The sequence below is a fragment of the Xiphophorus hellerii genome, chromosome 14 (assembly GCF_003331165.1).
Source record: "Xiphophorus hellerii strain 12219 chromosome 14, Xiphophorus_hellerii-4.1, whole genome shotgun sequence".
NCBI classification, from domain to species: Eukaryota; Metazoa; Chordata; class Actinopteri; order Cyprinodontiformes; family Poeciliidae; genus Xiphophorus; species Xiphophorus hellerii.
The window spans coordinates 24,302,148-24,323,720 of record NC_045685.1 but is presented as its reverse complement, the minus strand read 5'-3'; the positions used below and the strand labels follow the sequence as shown (position 1 = coordinate 24,323,720).

At 36.7% G+C, this 21,573-nt stretch overlaps 7 protein-coding genes and 2 non-coding genes across 22 annotated transcripts in view; 6 read left to right on the top strand and 3 right to left on the bottom strand.

Annotated features, from left to right (window-relative positions):
• LOC116733108 (gastrula zinc finger protein XlCGF57.1-like) overlaps window positions 1-15,273 on the top strand; it is a 36,377-nt gene extending 21,104 nt beyond the window's left edge. The window contains exons 3-4 of one of the 2 annotated variants that reach the window (XM_032583833.1): window positions 439-690; window positions 14,302-15,273. In XM_032583833.1, coding sequence (XP_032439724.1) covers window positions 439-690; window positions 14,302-14,555 — 506 coding nt within the window. In that variant the 3' untranslated portion in view covers window positions 14,556-15,273. Of the gene's footprint in view, window positions 1-438; window positions 691-858; window positions 1,568-14,301 lie in introns of those variants that run through there. The other variant, XM_032583834.1, reaches the window with a different exon arrangement.
• The window catches only part of LOC116733095 (oocyte zinc finger protein XlCOF6-like), a 778,765-nt gene that overhangs the window by 58,398 nt on the left and 698,794 nt on the right, over window positions 1-21,573 (top strand). The gene's annotated exons all lie outside the window — the stretch shown is intronic.
• LOC116733104 (gastrula zinc finger protein XlCGF8.2DB-like) overlaps window positions 1-21,573 on the top strand; it is a 570,370-nt gene that overhangs the window by 49,165 nt on the left and 499,632 nt on the right. The window lies entirely within an intron of this gene.
• The window catches only part of LOC116733103 (immunoglobulin superfamily member 3-like), a 919,724-nt gene that overhangs the window by 425,245 nt on the left and 472,906 nt on the right, over window positions 1-21,573 (bottom strand). The window lies entirely within an intron of this gene.
• The window catches only part of LOC116733131 (butyrophilin-like protein 8), a 766,651-nt gene that overhangs the window by 436,216 nt on the left and 308,862 nt on the right, over window positions 1-21,573 (top strand). The window lies entirely within an intron of this gene.
• On the top strand, window positions 6,657-14,297 carry LOC116733062 (oocyte zinc finger protein XlCOF6-like; the record flags this gene model as incomplete). Its single annotated transcript, XM_032583752.1, has 3 exons — window positions 6,657-6,702; window positions 12,202-13,377; window positions 13,462-14,297. Coding segments are annotated over exons 1-3 (2,055 nt in total), but the record flags the coding sequence as incomplete, so codon positions are not given.
• LOC116733109 (gastrula zinc finger protein XlCGF57.1-like) overlaps window positions 16,290-21,573 on the top strand; it is a 28,947-nt gene continuing 23,663 nt past the window's right edge. The window contains exon 1 of the mRNA XM_032583836.1: window positions 16,290-16,342. The gene's annotated coding sequence lies outside the window, so the exon portion shown is untranslated. The remainder of the gene's footprint in view (window positions 16,343-21,573) is intronic.
• LOC116733515 (U1 spliceosomal RNA) lies at window positions 20,380-20,542 on the bottom strand. The gene has a single exon (XR_004342040.1). It is a non-coding gene; the product is annotated as a U1 spliceosomal RNA (small nuclear RNA).
• Window positions 21,132-21,294, bottom strand: LOC116733539 (U1 spliceosomal RNA). Its single transcript, XR_004342062.1, has one exon. It is a non-coding gene; the product is annotated as a U1 spliceosomal RNA (small nuclear RNA).

Below are 21,573 nucleotides of genomic sequence, written 5' to 3'. Positions count from 1 at the left end.
ACATGAGAGTTCACACAGGTGAGAAGCCTTTCTCCTGTGGATCCTGTGGAAAAAGTTTCTCTAAAAAAGTTCATTTAAATGTTCACATGAGAATTCACACAGGTGAGAAGCCTTTCTCTTGTGGTACTTGTGGAAAAAGTTTCTCTCGAAAAGATATATTAAATAATCATATGAAAATTCACACAAGTGAGAAACCCTTCTCTTGTGGGACATGTGGAAAAAGTTTCGCCTTGAAAGCAACTTTAAATAGTCATATGAGAATTCACACAGGTGAGAAGCCTTTCTCTTGTGGAACATGTGGAAAAAGTTTCTCTCGAAAAGATATATTAAATAATCATATGAAAATTCACACAAGTGAGAAACCCTTCTCTTGTGGGACATGTGGAAAATGTTTCACCTTGAAAACAACTTTACATAGTCATATGAGAATTCACACAGGTGAGAAGCCTTTCTCTTGTGGAACCTGTGGAAAAGGTTACAGTGACAGAAGGACTTTAATTCAGCACATGAGAATTCACACAGGTGAGAAGCCTTTCTCTTGTGGGACCTGTGGAAAAAGTTTCACCTGGAAAACAACTTTAAATAATCATATGAGAATTCACACAGGTGAGAAGCCTTTCTCTTGTGGAACCTGTGGAAAAGGTTACAGTGACAGAAGGACTTTAATTCAGCACATGAGAATTCACACAGGTGAGAAGCCTTTCTCTTGTGGGACCTGTGGAAAAAGTTTCACCTGGAAAACAACTTTAAATAATCATATGAGAATTCACACAGGTGAGAAGCCTTTCTCTTGTGGAAACTGTGGAAAAGGTTACAGGGACAGAAGGACTTTAACTCAGCACATGAGAATTCACACAGGAGAGAAGCCTTTCTCATGTGGGAACTGTGGGAACGTTTACAGGGACAGAAGAACTTTAACTCGGCACATGAGTATTCACACCTGTGGAAAAAGTTTCAGGATGAAAAGACAATTACTTAAACACATGAAGATTCATGTGGGTGCGAAACAGTGATGTGCGGTGAGGTTCATAGCTGGTGAGGCACTGCCTTATGATGTATAAATACAGACATCATGCATGTTATTGTTTACGTACAGACATCTTGCGCATGCATACAACGCTGGAGGGCAAAAAGACAATTCTTTTACATGTCTTCCATAGCTGAATTAACTAGATGTAACTTAGAAATGTAGGTATTATGGGTTGTTGTTATGTTGCTGTACAGTGTTTTAAGATCTTGTTCAATGTGCCCCTTTTTAACTTTGAACCCCTGCCCCTTCAAAGGTTTCTACATGGCCCTGTTCACATGTAAGGTAAGATTTATTATTTTTACCCCCTAGCTTGGTTGTCCCCAGAGTGCTAATGTTGTTAGCAGCTAACTTAGTGTTGAGTCCTGGACAGGAAATAGGTTTATTCAGTGGGACTTCCATGCTAGAAAAAAAGCTGAATAAATTAAATATAACCTACCCAGCCATACAGTCTTTTCCTGACCCCCATCAGAATTTCTTGCAGCATCCGAGTCACATGTCTGAAGCCCAGAAATTGAACGCTGTGATGTTTGTTTGAAAGGAAGAAAACTCAAATATTATTGAGATTACTGAGATCTCAATCAAAATCACATTTTGATTGAGAGCTAACAGCAGAGAGATTTTTATTTTCCCAAATGTTTGTTCCTCAGAAGTCATTGTTAAAATTCTGCTGTGAAAATGTGTTTGTACATGCTCTACACAACCAGGTTCATAACAGTATATTGGTATTTTATACAGCTGCAAAAGGACTTTTGTTTCTTAGCATTCAGGAGCTTCAGTTAAACACTTTTTGTTCCTTTGGGAGGCTTCACAGTGTTTTCCTCTGTTATTTTATATTTCTAACATATTTTCTTTGTATGTTTTTAAATGAGTGATTAATAACATCTCTTTGCTCAGGTACATGTATGATGATACAAGCAAAATAATTACTTTGTCTTTGTGGCTTTAATTAAAGTTATGGAGAAAATGGTAAATAATAGGTTAGTATATTTCTTAGAATCCAAGGGGAAGATAAAGGAATACCAATTTGGATTTAGGAAAGGAAGAAGTACGATTGATCCAGCAATATGTTTGGAACATGAAGTTAGACGAGCTCAAGTTAATAAAGAGAGTGTGATAGCAGTGTTCTTGGATGTGGAAAAGGCTTATGATATGTTGTGGAAAGAAGGGTTGCTGATTAAATTAAAACTAACAGGTATAAAGGGTAAAATGTTTAGATGGATTAAAAATTTCTTAACTGAAAGAAAGTTAAGAGTGAAAATAGAAGGGGAAATTAGTTCAGAGTATCAAGTGGAAAATGGAACTCCCCATGGGAGTATTATAAGCCCTATGTTATTTAATATAATGATTAATGATATTTTTAGTAATATAGATAAATCCTTAGGTGTTTCGCTATTTGCAGATGATGGTGTCATTTGGAAAAGGGGAAGGAACATTGAATATATAACACAGAAAGTGCAGGAAGCATTAAATAATGTAGAAGCATGGGCGTTAGAATGGGGATTTAGGTTCTCAACATCTAAATCTAAATTTGTTGTTTTTTCAAATAAGAGAGTGAGTAGTAATGTGGAGCTTAAATTTTAGGGGAGTATAATAGAAAGGAGAGAAGAAATTAAATATTTGGGGATATGGTTTGATAAAAAACTCACATGGAAAATGCACATAGATAAGATAGTGGTAAAAAGTAAAAGAATCTTAAATATTTTAAGATGTCTAGTAGGCAGAGAATGGGGAGCTGATAGGAAAGCATTAAGAACGGTTTATATTGGATTAATTCAATCTATTTTTGATTATGGATGTATTTTATATAATTCAGCTTCAAGTAAGTTATTTGAAAAGGTAGACAAAATACAATATCAAGCGTTAAGATCAGTGTTGTATAGTAACGAAGTAAAAATACTTCACTACTTTACTTAAGTATATTTTGGAGTACTTCATACTTTCCTCGAGTATGAAAATTTTTGATGACTTTCACTTTTACTTCACTATATTTCCGAACTTAATCGCATACTTTTACTCCGATACATTTTCAATGTGTGGTTTAGTTACTCGTTACAAAAAAGCGAGAGAGAGAAACGCAAGTGTTTTGACCCCACCTACTGATTGACTGCAACAAACTCGGTAGCCTGCTTGCCTGGGCTTGTTCATCACCTCCAATAGGATACACCTGTTTCGCTTCTCCCATTAAACACAAAACAAGTCTCGCAATCAGCAGCAGCCACATGGAGGAGGAGACGGAGACCACAACGACTGCAACTATGTCGGACACGGCTCCAGGGGAACCACCAGCTGGTGATGAGAGCCCATGGCCTTATTTAAACACAATGCACTCTTTCATGGGTGTTAAAGATTTTGTTGTAGCGTATGCAGTGTATGTTATTCCTGCCCGAAGATGTGGAAATTCTATCTTACAAAAACTCCCCGTCCAACTTGAAGAAACACATCGAGGTAACTTCTTATGAAATGGTTATAATCCTCCTGTTTCAGTAACTATAGCTTGGTCACTACGCACTATTGTGAAATCTTGAGCATAACGTTACCTGTATAAATGAACTTTGTTTGGCATTGTTTCAGTTCCACACGTGGTGTATTTAGCTTAGGCCTAATGTTGACTGTAGCAGGCTACCTAGACTCCTCTGTTCAAGGGGGGACAGAAGCCATAGCGATAGCAATTTAGACTAAATTTAACGAATATAGGAAAGGCATGCAAGTTCAAAACCACAAACCATTAACATGTGCTACTCTTTAAAACTGGAACAATTTATTAGCAGGTTTAATTTTGCCTGCACTTGGTTGTGTATAGGCCTGTCACGATAGCAAATTTTGCTGAGCGATTAATTGTCTCAAAAATTATTGCGATAAACGATAATATTGTTTGAAGACGTTTTTACACTGATTTAATGGAAATGATGTAATAATGCATGTGATTTCCTGCCAAAGATAGATAGACTTTATTTTCAAAAGAACACTAAACACTTGAGCTGATAAACAAAACAACCAAAAACAAAAATAAAATGGTCTCCATTAACAAAAAACTCACTTGGGAAAAAAAAAACTAAACAACATAAAGCCAAAGTGGAAATAAATACTGCATTCAACCAAAAGACTGCAGATTATGAAGTGTGTATATTATGTTGCCCTTCAGTAATAATTAGATTTAAATAGAGAAAATAGGCACATCGACTACCTGATGCAATAGTTCACACTACATGATTTTTTGCTCCTATTTTTCCCCATACAACAATCTTAAAACGTTGGTCTTTCTAAGATTGTGTGGTGTGTTACGGTAGATCGTCGTTGCCGCTCCGATCCAAATCAGGGGTTTTTCCCGACTGGGATCTTAACGCAGCCTGTTGAATGTGACAGGCAGCCGATCAGAAAGCGCAGATTCTCCTCCGTGTTTTCTGATGGGAAATTACGTCGGGGAATCCCAAACAGCTGACACGGCGCAACCCGAGATGATATGTGGAAACAACATTAATGTTTATTCAACATGCAAAGAATATAGAAATGACAAGGGGAGGAGTTGGAGCGAAATTGCTACCGCAGTTGACAAACCCGGTAACTGTTCAGCTGTTCTTCGTTAACGTGACGTAAATAGGTTCTAATGATTTTCATTCAGTCAGGACTTTACGCTGACACTAGTAGCCATATGCATTGCAGGTAGATTGTAGTAAAGCATTGATTAATACCTGGTTTTAAAATTAGTTCACTGGACTTGTAGCCATTATTTTGTGCCCATTGTTGGACACCACACGGCAGGAACGAACCCGATCGAACCGTTATACCCAGGATTTCTGTCGGCTAATGTGTGGCCTGTCAGGTTTTGAAAATGGGCCAACAATCGGCCGACAGCTCTAAGATCGTGTGGTGTGCGCTGGGCTTTATACTAAGGAAATGAGGAAGGGAGGAGTCGGTGGAGAGCACTTGAGATTGGCCCTTTTTCATTCAGTCTCATTAGCTGAAAGAGAAAAAGGTCGGAAGAGGCGATAGTGCCGATAATTAAAATGACGTCGATAGCTTTAATTTATCGTACGATTAATCGATTTATCGTTTATCGTTTATGCTGCGGAGCAATGAAAACAACTCCAGACTCGGCTCTACAGGTTGAGATGGGTGAGATGCCAATGAAGATTAGAAGAGAACAAATAGCAGTAACATATTGGGCGAATATTAAAGGTCATAGCAAAAATTATCCTCCATATTTAACGCTAAAACCTTATCAGGAAAAAGAAAAAAAGAATACGAATAGTTTTGGATGGGTAATTTTAAATAAAATAAAAGAAATTGGGATTGATAAAGTTCAAATTAGTTCGGTAGTTGTCTCTCCTGCCATCCCACCATGGGTTTTAGAACAGGCTGAAGTTGACTTAAAATTATTGGAAAAGGGAAGAGAGATGGAAAAGAATGAAGTGGAAACTTATATTAATAAAGGATATTCAAAATATACCCAAGTATATACAGACGCTTCAAAAATGTCAAATAATCAAGTAGGGATAGCATTTATTGCTCCAGATTTAAATGTTATGGAAAATAAAAGAATTAGTGATAAACTAACAGTGTATACAGGCGAATTAATGGCAATCTTAATAGCCTTAGAATGGATAGAGGGAATAGGAAGAGGAAAGTTTGTAATTTGTTCAGATTCTAGTAGTGCATTAATTAGTATACAAGGAATGAAATCGGAAGTTAGGCAAGATATTATAGAGGATATAGTTCAGATAATTTTCAGGATTAAGAAGATAGGATCTCAGATTAAATTAATTTGGATTCCTGCTCACTTCGGTGTTGTTGGAAATGAATTGGCAGATAGTTTTGCTAAGAGAGCCTCTAATAAGGAAATTGTTGAGTTAAATATTAAAATAAGTAGGAATGAGATAAAAAGTGTTGTTAAGGAGTACATGAAGGAAAAATGGCAAGAACAGTGGGATACAGGAGAAAAAGGGAGATTTTATTATAAAATTCAAAAAAGAGTTGGGGGGTATAGAAAAGGTAATAGGAATAGAAGGGAAGAAGATATTATTTCCAGAATCAGATTTGGGCACACAAGGTTAAATAGTACTCTTAAGTTAATTAATAAACACAGTACAGGTTGTTATAAATATTGTGGAGAGATGGAAACAATACAGCATGTATTTTTAGAATGCAATAAGTATGTAAGGGAGAGAGAGATGTTGGTTAATGAGTTGAATAATTGTAAATTAGATTTAGACGAAATATTTCAGAAGTCATCAGGAGACATAATATTTGAGAGTATTTTTAGATTTCTAATAAGAACGGGTATTATGGGGAGGGTATAAGGGTGTGATCCCTACTCCAACCTGGAAGGTGGCGGTATTGCACCTGTAAGTTGTTTGCCAGCCGCCATAAAACAAGAAGAAGAAGAAAAAGAAGGCGGGGAAGATAAAATCAGAGCACACGGGCTAGCCTTAGCTTTTCCTTTGTTAGACGGTGATTTGAAGAAGAGTTTGAGTTTAAGCTAAATATTTCCGTGTTTTCAGTGAAAATATCTTCAGTTCCGCCTCAGAGAGAGTTTATCAACGAGCAGGTAACTCCTGCTGGAGAAACATTCACAGAGTGGAAAGAAATCAACGTTAAGATGGAGGAAGAGATGGAGGATCAGCGCAGACTGATGGATTTTACCCGGATACCGAGGATCATCTTACACCGGATAGGTACGAAAAACCTTCATGTTTTACTGATTTATCAGCTTAAAGAGAGTTTTTAGACAGATAAATAATCGTTGTGTTCGGAAACACATTTAAGGAATCAGCTCAAATTGTAAATATTAAGTAGAAGTAGAAAATTCCTGGAGAAATTTAACCGGGGCCTGCCAAAGTGGGCCCGTTAGTTTGGACCCAGCAATACTATGCAATGCTAACAATTAGCATCAATGCTAAGCTTAGCTAAATAGTAGTCAATAGCCTGTGGAGAGTCACAAGCATGTTGACTAACATGGACTTGCACCATTCAGTTTGTTAAAATTAGTGTATAATCTAAAATGAGCCAAAATGCTAATGTAAACCTAAATGCTGCCAGTAGCATGTGGGCTATCATTAGAATGTTGTCTTACATGGACTTCCTACATTCAGTGTCCTAAACATGGATAATAATTAAGAAAAATATCTAAAAGCTTATTTTAGGGAAAAAGCTAATGCTTGCGCAGCAAGGCAGCGCCCTAACCTGAGAGGAAAAGATAATGCAGGCTAATATTATTGCACTGTCTCTGTGTCGCCCTGCGACAGACTGGCGACCTGTCCAGGGTGACCCCGCGCACCAGCACCTCCCAACCCCACTAGGGACAAGGGTGTTAGAAAATGGATGGATGGATGGATGGATGGATGGATGTCCCTGGTCTTTTTTGGATACAGTCACAAATGTCAATTTAAAATTTCTGATATATACTGTGAAGGAAAAATTTAGTAGACAAGTTTAAATAAATTTGAATGTACACTTTATGATGTTTTTATTAAAGATTTGCACTCAGTTGCAGCTCAACAGAATGTATGCTCTTCTGACCCTCCTCAAATAAGTGAAGACCAGGGTGTTCAGCAGTTAGAAATGTGAAGACATGGCTAAGGTGATAAGCGTAGATTGTAGAAATTCAGTTTCTAGTATCTGTTTAGCCATCAGCAGAGAGGCCTTCTTGGAGAAACGCCTTACATTGAGCTGTGAATGTGTATGCAACTCTGCTCCACTGAAACTTACAGATAAGTAACGTATAGATTTTTACCTGACACTTGAGTCAGGGGGTGTGACTAAGTAATGTGTGATGTATCCTATGTAAATGAGGGGACGTTCAGCCCCAAGTCAGAACTCATCCGATTCTCACTGAGATGTGAGCTTTGTATGTTTTCTCCATTTGCAAATGTTAATTAAAGCTGTGTTTGTTCTCTTTTAAAGCTGAAGTTTGGTCTCGAATTTTGTGCAACTTAACAATACATTTAAAGAGACGTGTTTATATATTCTTAACTCAATGGTGCAAAAAATGTATTTACTACAAAATTTTATTCTTATCATGGTGATAGTTGTACGAACATGATTATCTATTGTATGAACGTAATAATTATATTGTATGAACGTAATAATTATATTGCATAAACATGATATTTCATGTCCAGGAGATAATATGCTTGTAGTGCAGCATAATGAAGGTTAGTACAGTAGCTAATATAATTTCAGATCTTTGTATAACTTTTCTTCAGGTTAACTTAGAAAGTGAGACATTATTGTTACAGGTTAATTTTCTAAACTAAAAAAACGTAACTGTTAGGGAAGCTCAAAAATGAAACATTGGACTGATATTAATATATGATAGTAACAATGGTGTTATGCCAGATTTACCAATATTTTATTTTATCATTTTTTAAAATCTGATTACTCTATCAATCATAAGAATAATCAATAGATTACTCAATTACTAAAATATTTGTTTACAACAACCCTAATTATTTTATTATTTTTAGTATAATTTTTCCAGTTACTTAATGCATCAAACCATATCAAATGCTTTGTGCTTAGTCAGCCAGAGTTAATGTGCGCGGCCGCAGGAAGATCCGAAAAACTCGTCCCACAAACTTGAGCAGCCAGAACAATTTCTGTGATGCATACTAAAAACTCAACAGACACAAATGGCAGAGATACCAGAGCCAAATTAGCAGCCTTTAATTAAATCTCCCGTTTGTTGCGCATTTCTGCGCAGTGCAGCGGATTCAACTCCTCATGCAGGGCCGGTCCAAGGCTGTACGAGGCCTGGAGCAGAATCTGACTTAGGGCACCTCTTGCTGCTTAAAACATCAGCATCTCTAACAGCTTCTGTGTTAGATTTAATCTGGGAGAGGGGGAGTAGTTTAATTGGCCAACCTAAAAACAATCAGTTATAATTGCAGTTTTCTAATAGAGCATTGGAACTGACGTCACTGCGTGTGACGTTTACGTCGCTTGGCGCCATCTTGTATAGCGACAGACCAAAACAAACTTTATTCCAGCGTCTTCATTGTGTTACCGACCGCAGTGAAGTTGTTTTCAAGTTGGATATTGGATATCCGCGCTCCGCGGAGTGAGGGGCGTTTAGCTCAAGGTTGATCCGATTTATGAACGCTGATTCCGGCCAGCTGTTCTCTACCGCTCCCTCCTCAACGCTCAGAGGTTCACATAGGGACCGTCCATTTCTGAACCAAACACTCCTGTAAATAAACGCCTTGTGACTAACTGATAGTAAAAAGTGGTAATTCATACTATTACAGGAGGCACACTATCCTCTATTAAAATTTAAGTCATATTCAATATTTTAAATTATTTTAATATTGAATAATGTTTTCTTCAATAACTGAAAATCAGTGTGAAATTGTTCTACTAGACTGTATAGATGAAGCACACCCATCTTTATTACATTATTACACCCAGATTTTTTATTTTTTAACTAATTTTATATATTTTTTAAAAATTTCATGAAATGTATTTGTTACCTGTAATGTTCAATTACATAAAATTCTAGGTCAGGATCTATTTCATTACATGTTCACTTCTTACCTGAAATATGTTAAATACAACAAATATTTACTTAAAGTTTTTTCTATTTCATAACATTTACTTGTCACCTTTACATTTTACTCTGAACTGTTTAATTACACATTAAATATTTAAAGATTTAATGCTCTTTCATCTGGTTTGATTGCTTATATTAAATGTTTACTGCAAAATATCTTATTATATAATTGTTTACTTTAATCACATAAAATGTTTATTTAAAAATATAATCTTCCATTACATGTACATTTATTACTTGAAATATTTTAAATATCAAATTTATACTTAAAATGTGATTCATTTCATCACCTGTTTACCTGCAACTTGAAGTGCTTGAATCAAACGTTTCATGAATGTTTTACCACATTAAATGATTAAATGACAGAAAACAGACACTTCCAACTGAACACATAATTCAACACAAATGGTTCATGTTCCTCTCCAGAGTCTGCAGCCTTGCTGAGCTCTTCTCCTGGGGTTTCCTCCTCAGCCTCTCCAACTTGCTCCTCTTCTGTAGCCTCCCCTACTGTGTTTTTATGATTTACCTCTTCTGGGGTAAATCATGAAAACACAGTAATTCTCTGTAACTTGTTGGTCCACCATGGTCTTGCTGTATTGCCTCTTTAATTGACGCGCATGTCGGTCCGATGTTGTGGCGTTTACCTCGCAGTGACCCAGATTCAGCCTGGATTGAGCTAATATATTTCATACGTCGGTTTGCCTTGAAGAGGACGAATCAGAACACATATCAGTATTAATGCTGTAAATTTTATAACACTAGTAAAATAGTTTACTTCACAATAATGGAATAACCTCGATATCCACTGACAAAACTCGGACTATGCTACATAAAACGATTATGACACAACACCAACAAAGTGAATTTAAACACTCACCAGAATGGAGATGTCTGGAGCAAACTTGTAGATATCTTGGGATTTTGGAGAAGGTAACATCAGGACGTCTCACCGCTGATACCCGGGATATTTGTCTCCTTTTCGTTAGCTCCGATAGTTTAGCCTACTCGCGTTGTTGACAGACAGAAAAACAGTGAAACTAAAGTCTGTTTTAAAATCTTTTTACCGTCTCGGTCGTGTGATCGGACATTACATCCAAAAACGCAGCAAGTTCGAACCATTGCTAAATAATTTCAAGTAACTTAGATTCAAAAATTCAAAATATCTGTGAGACAGTGGTTTTCTCGGTTATGTATATGGCCTCACAAGATGGCGCTCATATCCCTACGCCTAGAGCAGTGACGTCACGTTCCAAAGCTCTGTTTGTATTTTTGAACAAATAGAGCTTAAACTCAAAGATTAAACTCACAGCATCTGATTGTTATGATAATAAAACAATCTAACTATGAATATTGTTCTTTGAACTTTTAGAAAGTAAACTTGTCAGCTCCCTAAAATCTTACATTTAAATGTTAAACAATTTAAATTAATTTATGTATGCTGAAACCATTCAATCAAATTCAGCAACATTGATGATGTGGATAAACAAATGTTACATTTATGAATGTGTGGTTTGTGTTAAAATATTAGCATTTATGGGCCCCTGAAGAACCTTATGGAGCCGCTGACTTAATTTGTATTAAACAGAAGTGAAAATAATTGATATTAATTTTATTTGTATTATTTGATTAGCTGTCTTTAAGACTAGTTGTGGGTTTAAATATCGTTTCACTGGCAATGTTTTCCCTTAACATATAATTATCCAGTAATATTTTTACTTTTACTGTCTAATTAATATCTTTTAATGCAAAAACACGGTGGACCGCCTCGGCGCCCCGCCCACCGGGCTTAGCATGTTTTCTGGGGGAAACCCTGCAGTCTACCCACCTCTCTTGGAAAAAACTGTGTGAAAAATTGACACTTGCTTTTTTCTCCTTTTCTCTCTTGTTTTGGAAACCTGACTTTACTTGATGGTAATTACTTCTATTCCACCAAACAGGAATTGGCTTTAACTTCTGTCAAGAAGGTTTGGTTTCTGCCAAAACTTTATCAATGGAGCTGAACTGAGCCTGACTGAACATAATACAGAATCTTTCTCAATGTTCTGCTTGGTGGCGATTTGAAGAATTGATTGGAATGCAAAGCGCCGATGGGTTTGTCATTGCAACATACGCCAGAGCGTTGTTGAGGCGCATGGGCCATTCGAGGTTGCTTACAACTTTAATTTTTGTTGCTACAGTAATAAAGAACAGATGTTTATGCAAATGAGGATCGGAATGAAGACATGAAACCAAAACCATCAACAGGGTTTAAAGTGCTCAGTTTCTTTCTTAATGTGCATTAGAAAACAAGCTGCTCTATGCATTAAATGTTTTCAGCATAGAATTACGTATAAGACTCTAAGGAACTATAACAGGACTAAATCAAGCTGCTGTTTGAACTATTTTTGTCTTGGAGCCACTAGGTTTAATTATCGCCATCTTGCTTTCTCGCCTGGAGATCCATAGTATGTTTTGACTGATTTCTTGACCCCTTCCAGTCAGAAAGACTAAAGTGGTTAAGTACATTTTCATAATTATACATTTGTAATTTTAATCTTTGGATCACTTGAAAAGGCTTTAAGTGAATAAAATCAATACTTCCTTCTTTTACTCACATTTAAAAGCTTTTGTTTTGTGTTTTGTGCAGATCTCTCACAGTGCTGGGTGTGTAAAGAGGAGGAGGTTCTCAATGAATTCAGCAACCAGGAGAGGAAGTTCACTTCAGATAAAGAAGAACCAGAACATCAAGAGTCCAAAGAGGAAGAGAAGCAACTCTGCATCAGTCAGGATGAAGAGCATCTTGTGCTGAAACAGGAGACTGATGACATTTTGATGAATCCTCTTAATGTGCAAAGAATCCACAATGAAACAGAACCACAGAGGAACCAACTCATCTCTCATGGCTCTGCTGAGGATGAGAACCAGGATCAGGAAGGCAGCAATTCTGAAGACCCAGGAAAAGAGAGAAAGGAAGAACAGAAACAAAAGGAGAGATTTGAGAAAATCAAAGAGCAGAAAAGCAGAACTGACACTGAAAAGCAAAAAAAACACAAGAAAGCTCACGCAGAGCAAAAATTATATTCTTGTAAAATTTGTGATAAAACATTTTCTGGAAACCGTAACTTGATGGTACACGTGAAAACTCACACAGGAGAAAAACCTTTCACTTGTTCAATCTGTGGAAAACGTTTCACACAAAAAGGACATTTAACTCAGCACTTGAGAATTCACACAGGTGAGAAGCCATTCTCTTGTGGGACCTGTGGAAAAAGTTTCAGACAACAAAATGGTTTAATTTATCACATGAGAATTCACACAGGTGAGACGCCTTTCACATGTGGGAACTGTGGAAAAAGCTTCTCTCGAAAAGCTCAATTAGATTATCACATGATAATTCACACTGGTGAGAAGCCTTTCTCATGTGGGAGCTGTGGAAAAAGTTTCAACGATAAAGGCCAATTAAATGTACATATGAGAATTCACACAGGTGAGAAGCCTTTCTCCTGTGGGACTTGTGGAAAGAGTTTCACCCAAAAGGGCAATTTAGATGTTCACATGAGAATTCACAGAGGTGAGAAGCCTTTCTCCTGTGGGTCCTGTGGAAGGCGTTACAGTGAAAGAGGGACGTTAACTCAGCACATGAGAATTCACACAGGTGAGAAGCCTTTCTCCTGTGGAACCTGTGGAAAAGGTTTCTCTATAAAAAGTCATTTAAATGTTCATGTGAAAATTCACACTGGTGAGAAGCCTTTTTCTTGTGGGGCTTGTGGAAAAAGTTTCACCCGTAAGGGCAGTTTAAATGTTCATATGAGAATTCACACAGGTGAGAAGCCTTTCTCCTGTGGAACCTGTGGAAAGAGTTACAGTGACAGACGGATGTTAACTCAGCACATGATAATTCACACAGGTGAGAAGCCTTTCTCTTGTGGGGCTTGTGGAAAAAGTTTCACCAATAAGGGCAGTTTAAATGTTCATATGAGAATTCACACAGGTGAGAAGCCTTTCTCTTGTGGGACCTGTGGAAAAAGTTTCACCAATAAGGGCAGTTTAAATGTTCATATGACAAATCACACAGAAGAGAAGTCTTTCTCCTGTGGAACCTGTGGAAAAAGTTTCTCTAAAAAAGTTCATTTAAATGTTCATATGAAAATTCACACTGGTGAGAAGCCTTTCTCATGTGGGAGCTGTGGAAAAAGTTTGAACAATAAAGGCCAATTAAATGTACATATGAGAATTCACACAGGTGAGAAGCCTTTCTCTTGTGGTTCTTGTGGAAAAGGTTTCTCTCGAAAAGATAAATTAAATAATCATATGAAAATTCACACAAGTGAGAAACCCTTCTCTTGTGGGACATGTGGAAAATGTTTCACCCATAAAGACACTTTAAATGTTCATATGAGAATTCACACAGGTGAGAAGCCTTTCTCTTGTGGAACATGTGGAAAAAGTTACAGTGACAAAAGGACTTTAATTCAGCACATCAGAATTCACACAGGTGAGAAGCCTTTCTCTTGTGGTACTTGTGGAAAAAGTTTCACCTTGAAAACAACTTTAAATAATCATATGAGAATTCACACAGGTGAGAAGCCTTTCTCTTGTGGTACTTGTGGAAAAAGTTTCACCTTGAAAACAACTTTAAATAATCATATGAGAATTCACACAGGTGAGAAGCCTTTCTCTTGTGGAACCTGTGGAAAAAGTTACAGTCTAAGAACGACTTTAACTCAGCACATGAGAATTCACACAGGAGAGAAGCCTTTCTCATGTGGGAACTGTGGGAAGAATTACCGTCTAAGAACGACTTTAACTCATCACATGAGAAGTCACACAGGAGAGAAGCCTTTCTCTTGTGGGACCTGTGGAAAGAGTTACAGTGAAAGATACAATTTAACTCGTCACATGAGAAGTCACACAGGTGAGAAGCCTTTCTCATGTGGGACCTGTGGGAAAGGTTTCTCTCGAAAAGATAAATTAAATAATCATGAGAAGTCACACACATGAGAAGCTTTTCTCCTATGGGACCTGTGGAAAAAGTTTCAGGATGAAAAGACAATTACTTAAACACATGAACATTCATGTGGGTGCGAAACAGTGATGTGCGGTGAGGTTCATAGCTGGTGAGGCACTGCCTTATGATGTATAAATACAGACACCATGCATGTTATTGTTTACGTACAGACATTTTGCGCATGCATACAACGCTGGAGGGCAAAAAGACAATTCTTTTACATGTCTTCCATAGCTGCGTTTACTAGATGTAACTTAGAAATGTAGGTATTATGGGTTGTTGTTATGTTGCTGTACAGTGTTTTAAGATCTTGTTCAATGTGCCCCTTTTTAACTTTGAACCCCTGCCCCTTCAAAGGTCTCTGCACGGCCCTGTTCATATGTATGGTAAGATGTATTATTTTTACCCCCTAGCTTGGTAGTCCCCAGAGTGCTAATGTTGTTAGCAGCTAACTTAGTGTTGAGTCCTGGACAGAAAATATGTTTATTCAGTGGGACTTCCATGTTAAAAAAAGCTGAATAAATTAAATATAACTTACTCAGCCATACAGGGTATGGCTGGGTAGCCATAGACATCCTGATGTCTATGGCTACCTTGTCTTGACCACCCTTGATGGGGGTCAGGACATCCTGACCCCCATCAGAATGTCTTGCAGCATCCGAGTCACATGTCTGAAGCCCAGAAATAGAACGCTGTGATGTTTGTTTGAAAGGGAAAAAAACTCAAATATTATTGAGATCAGGTCAGATTTTGATTGAGAGCTAACAGCAGAGAGATTTTTATTTTCCCAAATATTTGTTTCACAGAAGTCATTGTTAAAATTCTGCTGTGAAAATGTGTTTGTACATGCTCTACACAACCAGGTTCATAACAGTATATTGGTATTTTATACAGCTGCAAAGTGACTTTTGTTTCTTAGCATTGAGGAGCTTCAGTTAAACACATTTTGTTCCTTTGGGAGGCTTCACAGTGTTTTCCTCTGTTATTTTATATTTCTAACATATTTTCTTTGTATGTTTTTAAATGAATGATTAATAACATTTTTTTGCTCAGGTACATGTATGATGATACAAGCTAAATAATAACTTTAATTGTCTTTGTGGTTTTAATTAAAGTTATCTGTCTTCTTCTTACATCTTGTCTCTTCAGTGACCTTTCATGTTTTCACTTCTTTCTATGGAAACATGAACCTTTTTTCACAAGATTCTGTTATTATTAGTATTTTCAGGTCAAAACAACATTTCACCGTGTTCCTCTAAAATATATGTAGTCATTCAGTGTTTAACTTTAAAACTGAATCACAACCTACAAAACTACAACCTGATATAACATTAGACTGTTTTACAAACTAAAACGATCATACTCAAAAAAATTCATTAGATGTTCCAATATGGTTCTTTTGTAAGAATAAATACGTTTTGATAACTGACTCCAAACTCACATTCTTAAGTAATTTTTTCATTAGTCAGAATGATGTAATATTCTAAAAATAAATGCTCTTCTTTACTTAGCTGCAGAAAATCCTCATAATCAACAGAAATAAAAGGCTTGGAAACATCCGTGTGTTTGTGTAATTACTTTAATACTGTGTTTCACTCACTGAAATATATGAACCTTTTATTAATGTTGTAAAATATTAAAATTATTGTATGTTGAGAGGAGGCTCAAAGCGGAAAATTCAAGGGGGAACTAAAATCGTCTATAGTTTCTTCAGTGCAGCCAAAGTGAAACACACGGGAAGCTACGGAGCTCACGAGGTAGCATTAGCTCCTCTTAGAAGGTAGTTTGGAAACAGGTTTGGTGTTTTCGGTAAATATTTCCGTGTTTTCAGTGAAAATGTCTTCAGTTCCGCCTCAGAGAGAGTTTATCAACGAGCAGGTAACTCCTGCTGGAGAAACATTCACAGAGTTTAAAGAAATCAGTTAAGATGGAGGAAGAGATGGATGATCAGCGCAGACTGATGGATTTTACCCCGATACCGAGGATCATCTTACACCGAATAGGTACGAAAAACTTTTCAGTTTCACTCAGTAGAGTTAAAAACAGCGAGAAACAATGTAGGAATTTTTGGGGGCGACCCTGAACTCAAAGTAAAAGACTCAGAAATATCAAATCAGTTCCCGCCGGAAATAAATAACAATGAATAAATAAATACTTAGAATGATGAACTCTGACCTCGACAATAGCCAATAATAATGAATATCCTATTCATTAAATAATATCAAAATTACAGTTTGTGTTTCGTGACTCCCTCATCTCTACTTCACCAGTTTAAGAAAGTACTGGTTAAAGTTTGCGCTTAAAATTATTAGTTTTACTAACCAACTAGAATTATTAGTTTATGGTTAGTTTTATGTTTTGTGTTTAGTCTTATATTTTACTATTGTTTAGGTTCGTTCTATGTTAAATTATGGCTCTTTAAATAGTCACATGAGGATTCACACGGGTGAGAAGCCTTTTTTATGTGAGATCTGTGGAAAAAGTTTCTCTTAAAAATCTTATCTTTCTCAACACGTTGAAGCTCACGCAGCTGAGAAGTCTTTTTCTTGTGTGATTTGTGGAAGACCTTTCTGGTCTAAACCTAATTTACTTTTTCATATGAAAACTCACCCAGGTGAGAGACCTTTCTCTTGTGTTATGTGTGGAAAAAGTTTGTCTCAGATTAGCAATTTAGCTGTTCATATGAGAGAGCACAGAGCACATGATGGCATAATTTGAACCTGAAGTATCAACATTCTCAGTAACTTGCTGTTTGAAAGCGCAGTAATTATAGCTGGGTGACATTTTGTAAATGTAACAGCTTTGTTAAAAAACATTTCAAATGGATTTAGCTGAAACACTTTGAAGAAATAATCTTATTCTGGTAGTTTTAGCTTTTCATTTAAATGTTTATTTTTAAGTGAGATTGTCTCCACATTAATTGTCTGTCCCGCGTGCTCTGTTTTTATAGTTTGTGTGTTTTACTGTGACTGTACTGAAGAAACAGGAAATGATTTTTGGTTCCACTTTGAATTTTCTGCTGTGCTTCTCCTCTTTGTAAAAAAAATTACAAACTTTATTGATAGGTTTATTGTTAGTGGAAATTTAGAAAATAGTTTCTTTTAGTTATCAGTGTAAACTGGCGTTGTGACTCTTATTGTATGGAGGTAAAACATAACGCTTGCATACTGCTTGCTTGATAATTCAAGACCAAGTATACGTAGGGAGGGAATGTTTAGTGAGAATAGATCAGTCTGGAAAAAACACTGATGATGTTGTTGCAATAACTAATAAAATGCTGATTGAGTGAAAATGACTTATGTCTCCTTGGTAACTAAGAGCGATAGCTCATTAGAGTAAACTTTGTTATTCATTTAAGTTTTTCCATTACTATTCGTTCAGTACCTCAGTTCACCTGAGTGAAACGCAGTATATAAAATAATTACATACAGACTAATGTTTTCAAGCTTTTTCAGTTAATTATTAAGTTTTATGTTTTTTAACACATTTACTAAAGTTTTTATATAAAATGTTTATATTAAACTTCCAACGTTTAATAAAAACATTTTAAATCACAAATGTGACACAGAAGCACCTTCATGCTGCCACCTACTGACAAGAACCTGTTACTACACCTACATTGTTTCAGCTGCAACAGATGTAGAAATCAGTGACTCGGCTATTTTTCTACAATCTGTGCTTCTGAATTCATTTCAGTGGATTTCATATGCTGGAGTATGTTTAAACAGTCATGTTCAATAACATGGAATCAGACCAACAAATAAACACATTTTATGTCAGAAATGTGGGTTTGAAGTCAGTTATCCAAAAGTTTCTGTTGTAAGACGGTTTTTTCAATTATATTCAAAATGTTCCAGTTAAATACAATACTCTAAACCACATGTGGCCTCATACTGTTTAACTTTAAAAATGAATCTGAACATACAAACTATAACCTTATGTGCCGATATAATAACTGTACTTGTTAACCCCTAAACAGAAATACAAGGTTTTAAAACATCAGTCTATGAGTCATTATTCAAAGTACTGTATCATAGGTGTTTGGTGCCTTTCTATCCTAAAGAAAAAGATGTAAAACTTCAGATATCTTACAACAAGATATTAACATGTATGGAAAAACCTCACATAACCTTATATTAAAGCAGAAAGTACAGCAGCCTCCGTAAGAAAGGCTAACAGTATTCAAATATGCCGCATAACTGATCAGTACAGTATTGCGAGGGAACACAAAAGAAATTTTTCCCCATGTCCCCTAGAGGGCTCCGTAGAAAACAGAGGCAAATTATTTAGAACATTTTATATCACGCTTAACTGTCTAGTCCAGTGGTCCCCAACCCCCGGGCCGCGGACCGGTACCAGTCCGTGGACCAATAATAATGAAATATTTCTGTTTTATGTATTATTTGGGTCTGGAGGACCTTTTATTTTGAAAATCCTTTAACCGGATTCACTCGGTTACGTCTTGCGCGCCAACATTGAGCCACAAACAGCAAAATGAGTCAGAAACACATCAGATGTTTTTGGAAAGTTTCTTTATGAAGGGAAAAGGCCCAGAGAAGAGACAGGAGGATGGATTTATCCCGGCAGGTGATTCCCACAGTCCAAGCTCTGCATGATTTGGTGACCGGATGTTAATGAGGCAATGAAGCTTCAAACTGCTTCGCCACTAGAGACCAAGAACCCTGAGCATCAGCAACACTTCCGGTGTTATTGTCTCTCATCTCTCCCAGATGGACCGTCTGGCTGCAGAGAAACGAGCTCATGGCTCCTATTAGTCGTTATTGTGAGTTAAAATTTTCACGAAAGTAAAATGTTTGTTTTTGTGGTATATTTTGAAGGGATATGTAAACGTTACCATAGCGACCAGAGACAGAAACCGTTAGGGCAGCGGCGGAGACGAGGAGAGGAGTAGAGCTTTAGGTCTGGTTCACACGGCACGATTTTAGGATTGTCGGCCGATTTTCCAAACCTCTGTGACCACAGAGCCGATAAAAGTCCAACAGGTTCGGTCGGTTCGTGTGTCCAGCCACACGGCAGGAGCAACACACCACACTAACCGGTTCCAGAAGAAAATCCAGTAAAACCCTCAACATACCCCACATGAATTTAGAATAATCAAACATGGATGACGATGTAGAAGCAGCAGTGATAGTTTGTGGCTCATTTTAAGAGATAAAAGACGTAACAAATAGAAAAGGCGTTTGATAAAAGATGGCGCGAGCAGCCGCTCTATTTGCTGCACTATGATTTGGAGGTGAGTTATGTTTTTTCGTAGTTAACAATTTAACTGAATAAACATAACCACATATAATAAACATGTATAAAATGTGAATTTTTGCTTATATCTGCTTAACAACCCTGGTTGTAACAACTTGGGTTGTTATTCTGCTGTGAACCGAATTAATTTGTTTGTTATTGACTTTTACTCAATTAAATTTCTTACGTATACATTGCAAATTGTATTTTTATTATAGTTGATTATGTTGTTTTCATCTCTCCTTATTTCTTTTGTTCTTCCTATAACTGATGGAGATATATAGACATTATTTATAATGTATAAAAGTATTGTTTATGTCATGTAATTAGCCATACATTCTTAAGAAAATGAAATAATAAATACTTTATGGTATTCTTATTTAGTAATGTAATTAGATTAGTTGTATTCTCACCCCACGCCACTAGAGGCAGAAGCAGGCCCGAGAAGATGCGACTATGGAGCAAATTTAGAAGTACACCAAAAGCAATTTCTTCGGTTCTTAGTATCATGCATAAATTGATTCAGATGGTATCACATAATTTATCATTTGACATTATTACCAGGGGAGAGCGCGAACGCAGTCCCCCACTACCATAAATTGTGCAGTTGAGATTCTCCCATGTGGAGAATTCACAGAGGTCAGATCGCCGCAGTGCAATGGCTGATCCTCACCCTGAGCGATCCACCTACAGGATCATGGAGTCGCTTCTGCCAGGTAAGTATGCTGTTCATTCCTCCGACTGACGATTAACAACTTCACACATCCGGTTCTGACTCACGGTGGGAAAGAAAATATTCCCTGATTCACTTTAGGATTTAACATTTAACAAAACACATTCAGTAACTCATAGAAATAATAACAAATATGTAATAGAAATCAAAATAAACCAGAATATGGGCGGTTTAAAGCTCCCAAAATGCATTGCGAGAGAGTGCTGAAGCGTTTTAATTTTAGCATTTAAAATGTATTTCGTCCCTCAAATTAACCTAAGCAACCTAAGTATATTCAGAGCTGATTACATCTACAACAACTAATAATTTATATTAATATGTCTAAAATGTAAAGGAAACCAAAACAAATGTTTATTTTGTATCAATAACGGCGTTAATGGCCGCTCTGCTGCTGCCACCTGCTGGTCAGAGCGAGGAATGACATTTAACGGAATAAACAAACTGAATGACAAAAGATACATTTTGTTTTATCTCAGTGGGCACCAGAGTGATTGACAGAAAATACTTAGAAGATACGTTTTGGTAATTACGAAATTAACAGATGATAGTAAAATAAATATTTATCATTTCACATTATTACCAGGGGAGAGCGCGAACGCAGTCCCCCACTACCATAAATTGTGCAGTTGAGATTCTCCCATGTGGAGAATTCACAGAGGTCAGATCGCCGCAGTGCAATGGCTGATCCTCACCCTGAGCGATCCACCTACAGGATCATGGAGTCGCTCCTGCCAGGTAAGTATGCTGTTCATTCCTCCGACTGACGATTAGCAACTTCACACATCCGGTTCTGACTCACGGTGGGAAATTAAAATAAACCCTGAGTCACTTTAGGATTTAACATTTAACTAAAAACAATCAGAAATTCAGAGAAATAATAAATATATTTTAAATAACTCAAAATGAAAAACTTAGAAAAACTCACAAGTGTTAAAATTGTATACTTTTCCAGCTCTAACTTCAGAAACTTTCTTTAAAGAACAAACCATACTAATAGATTAACAGTAAATGCATAAATATTT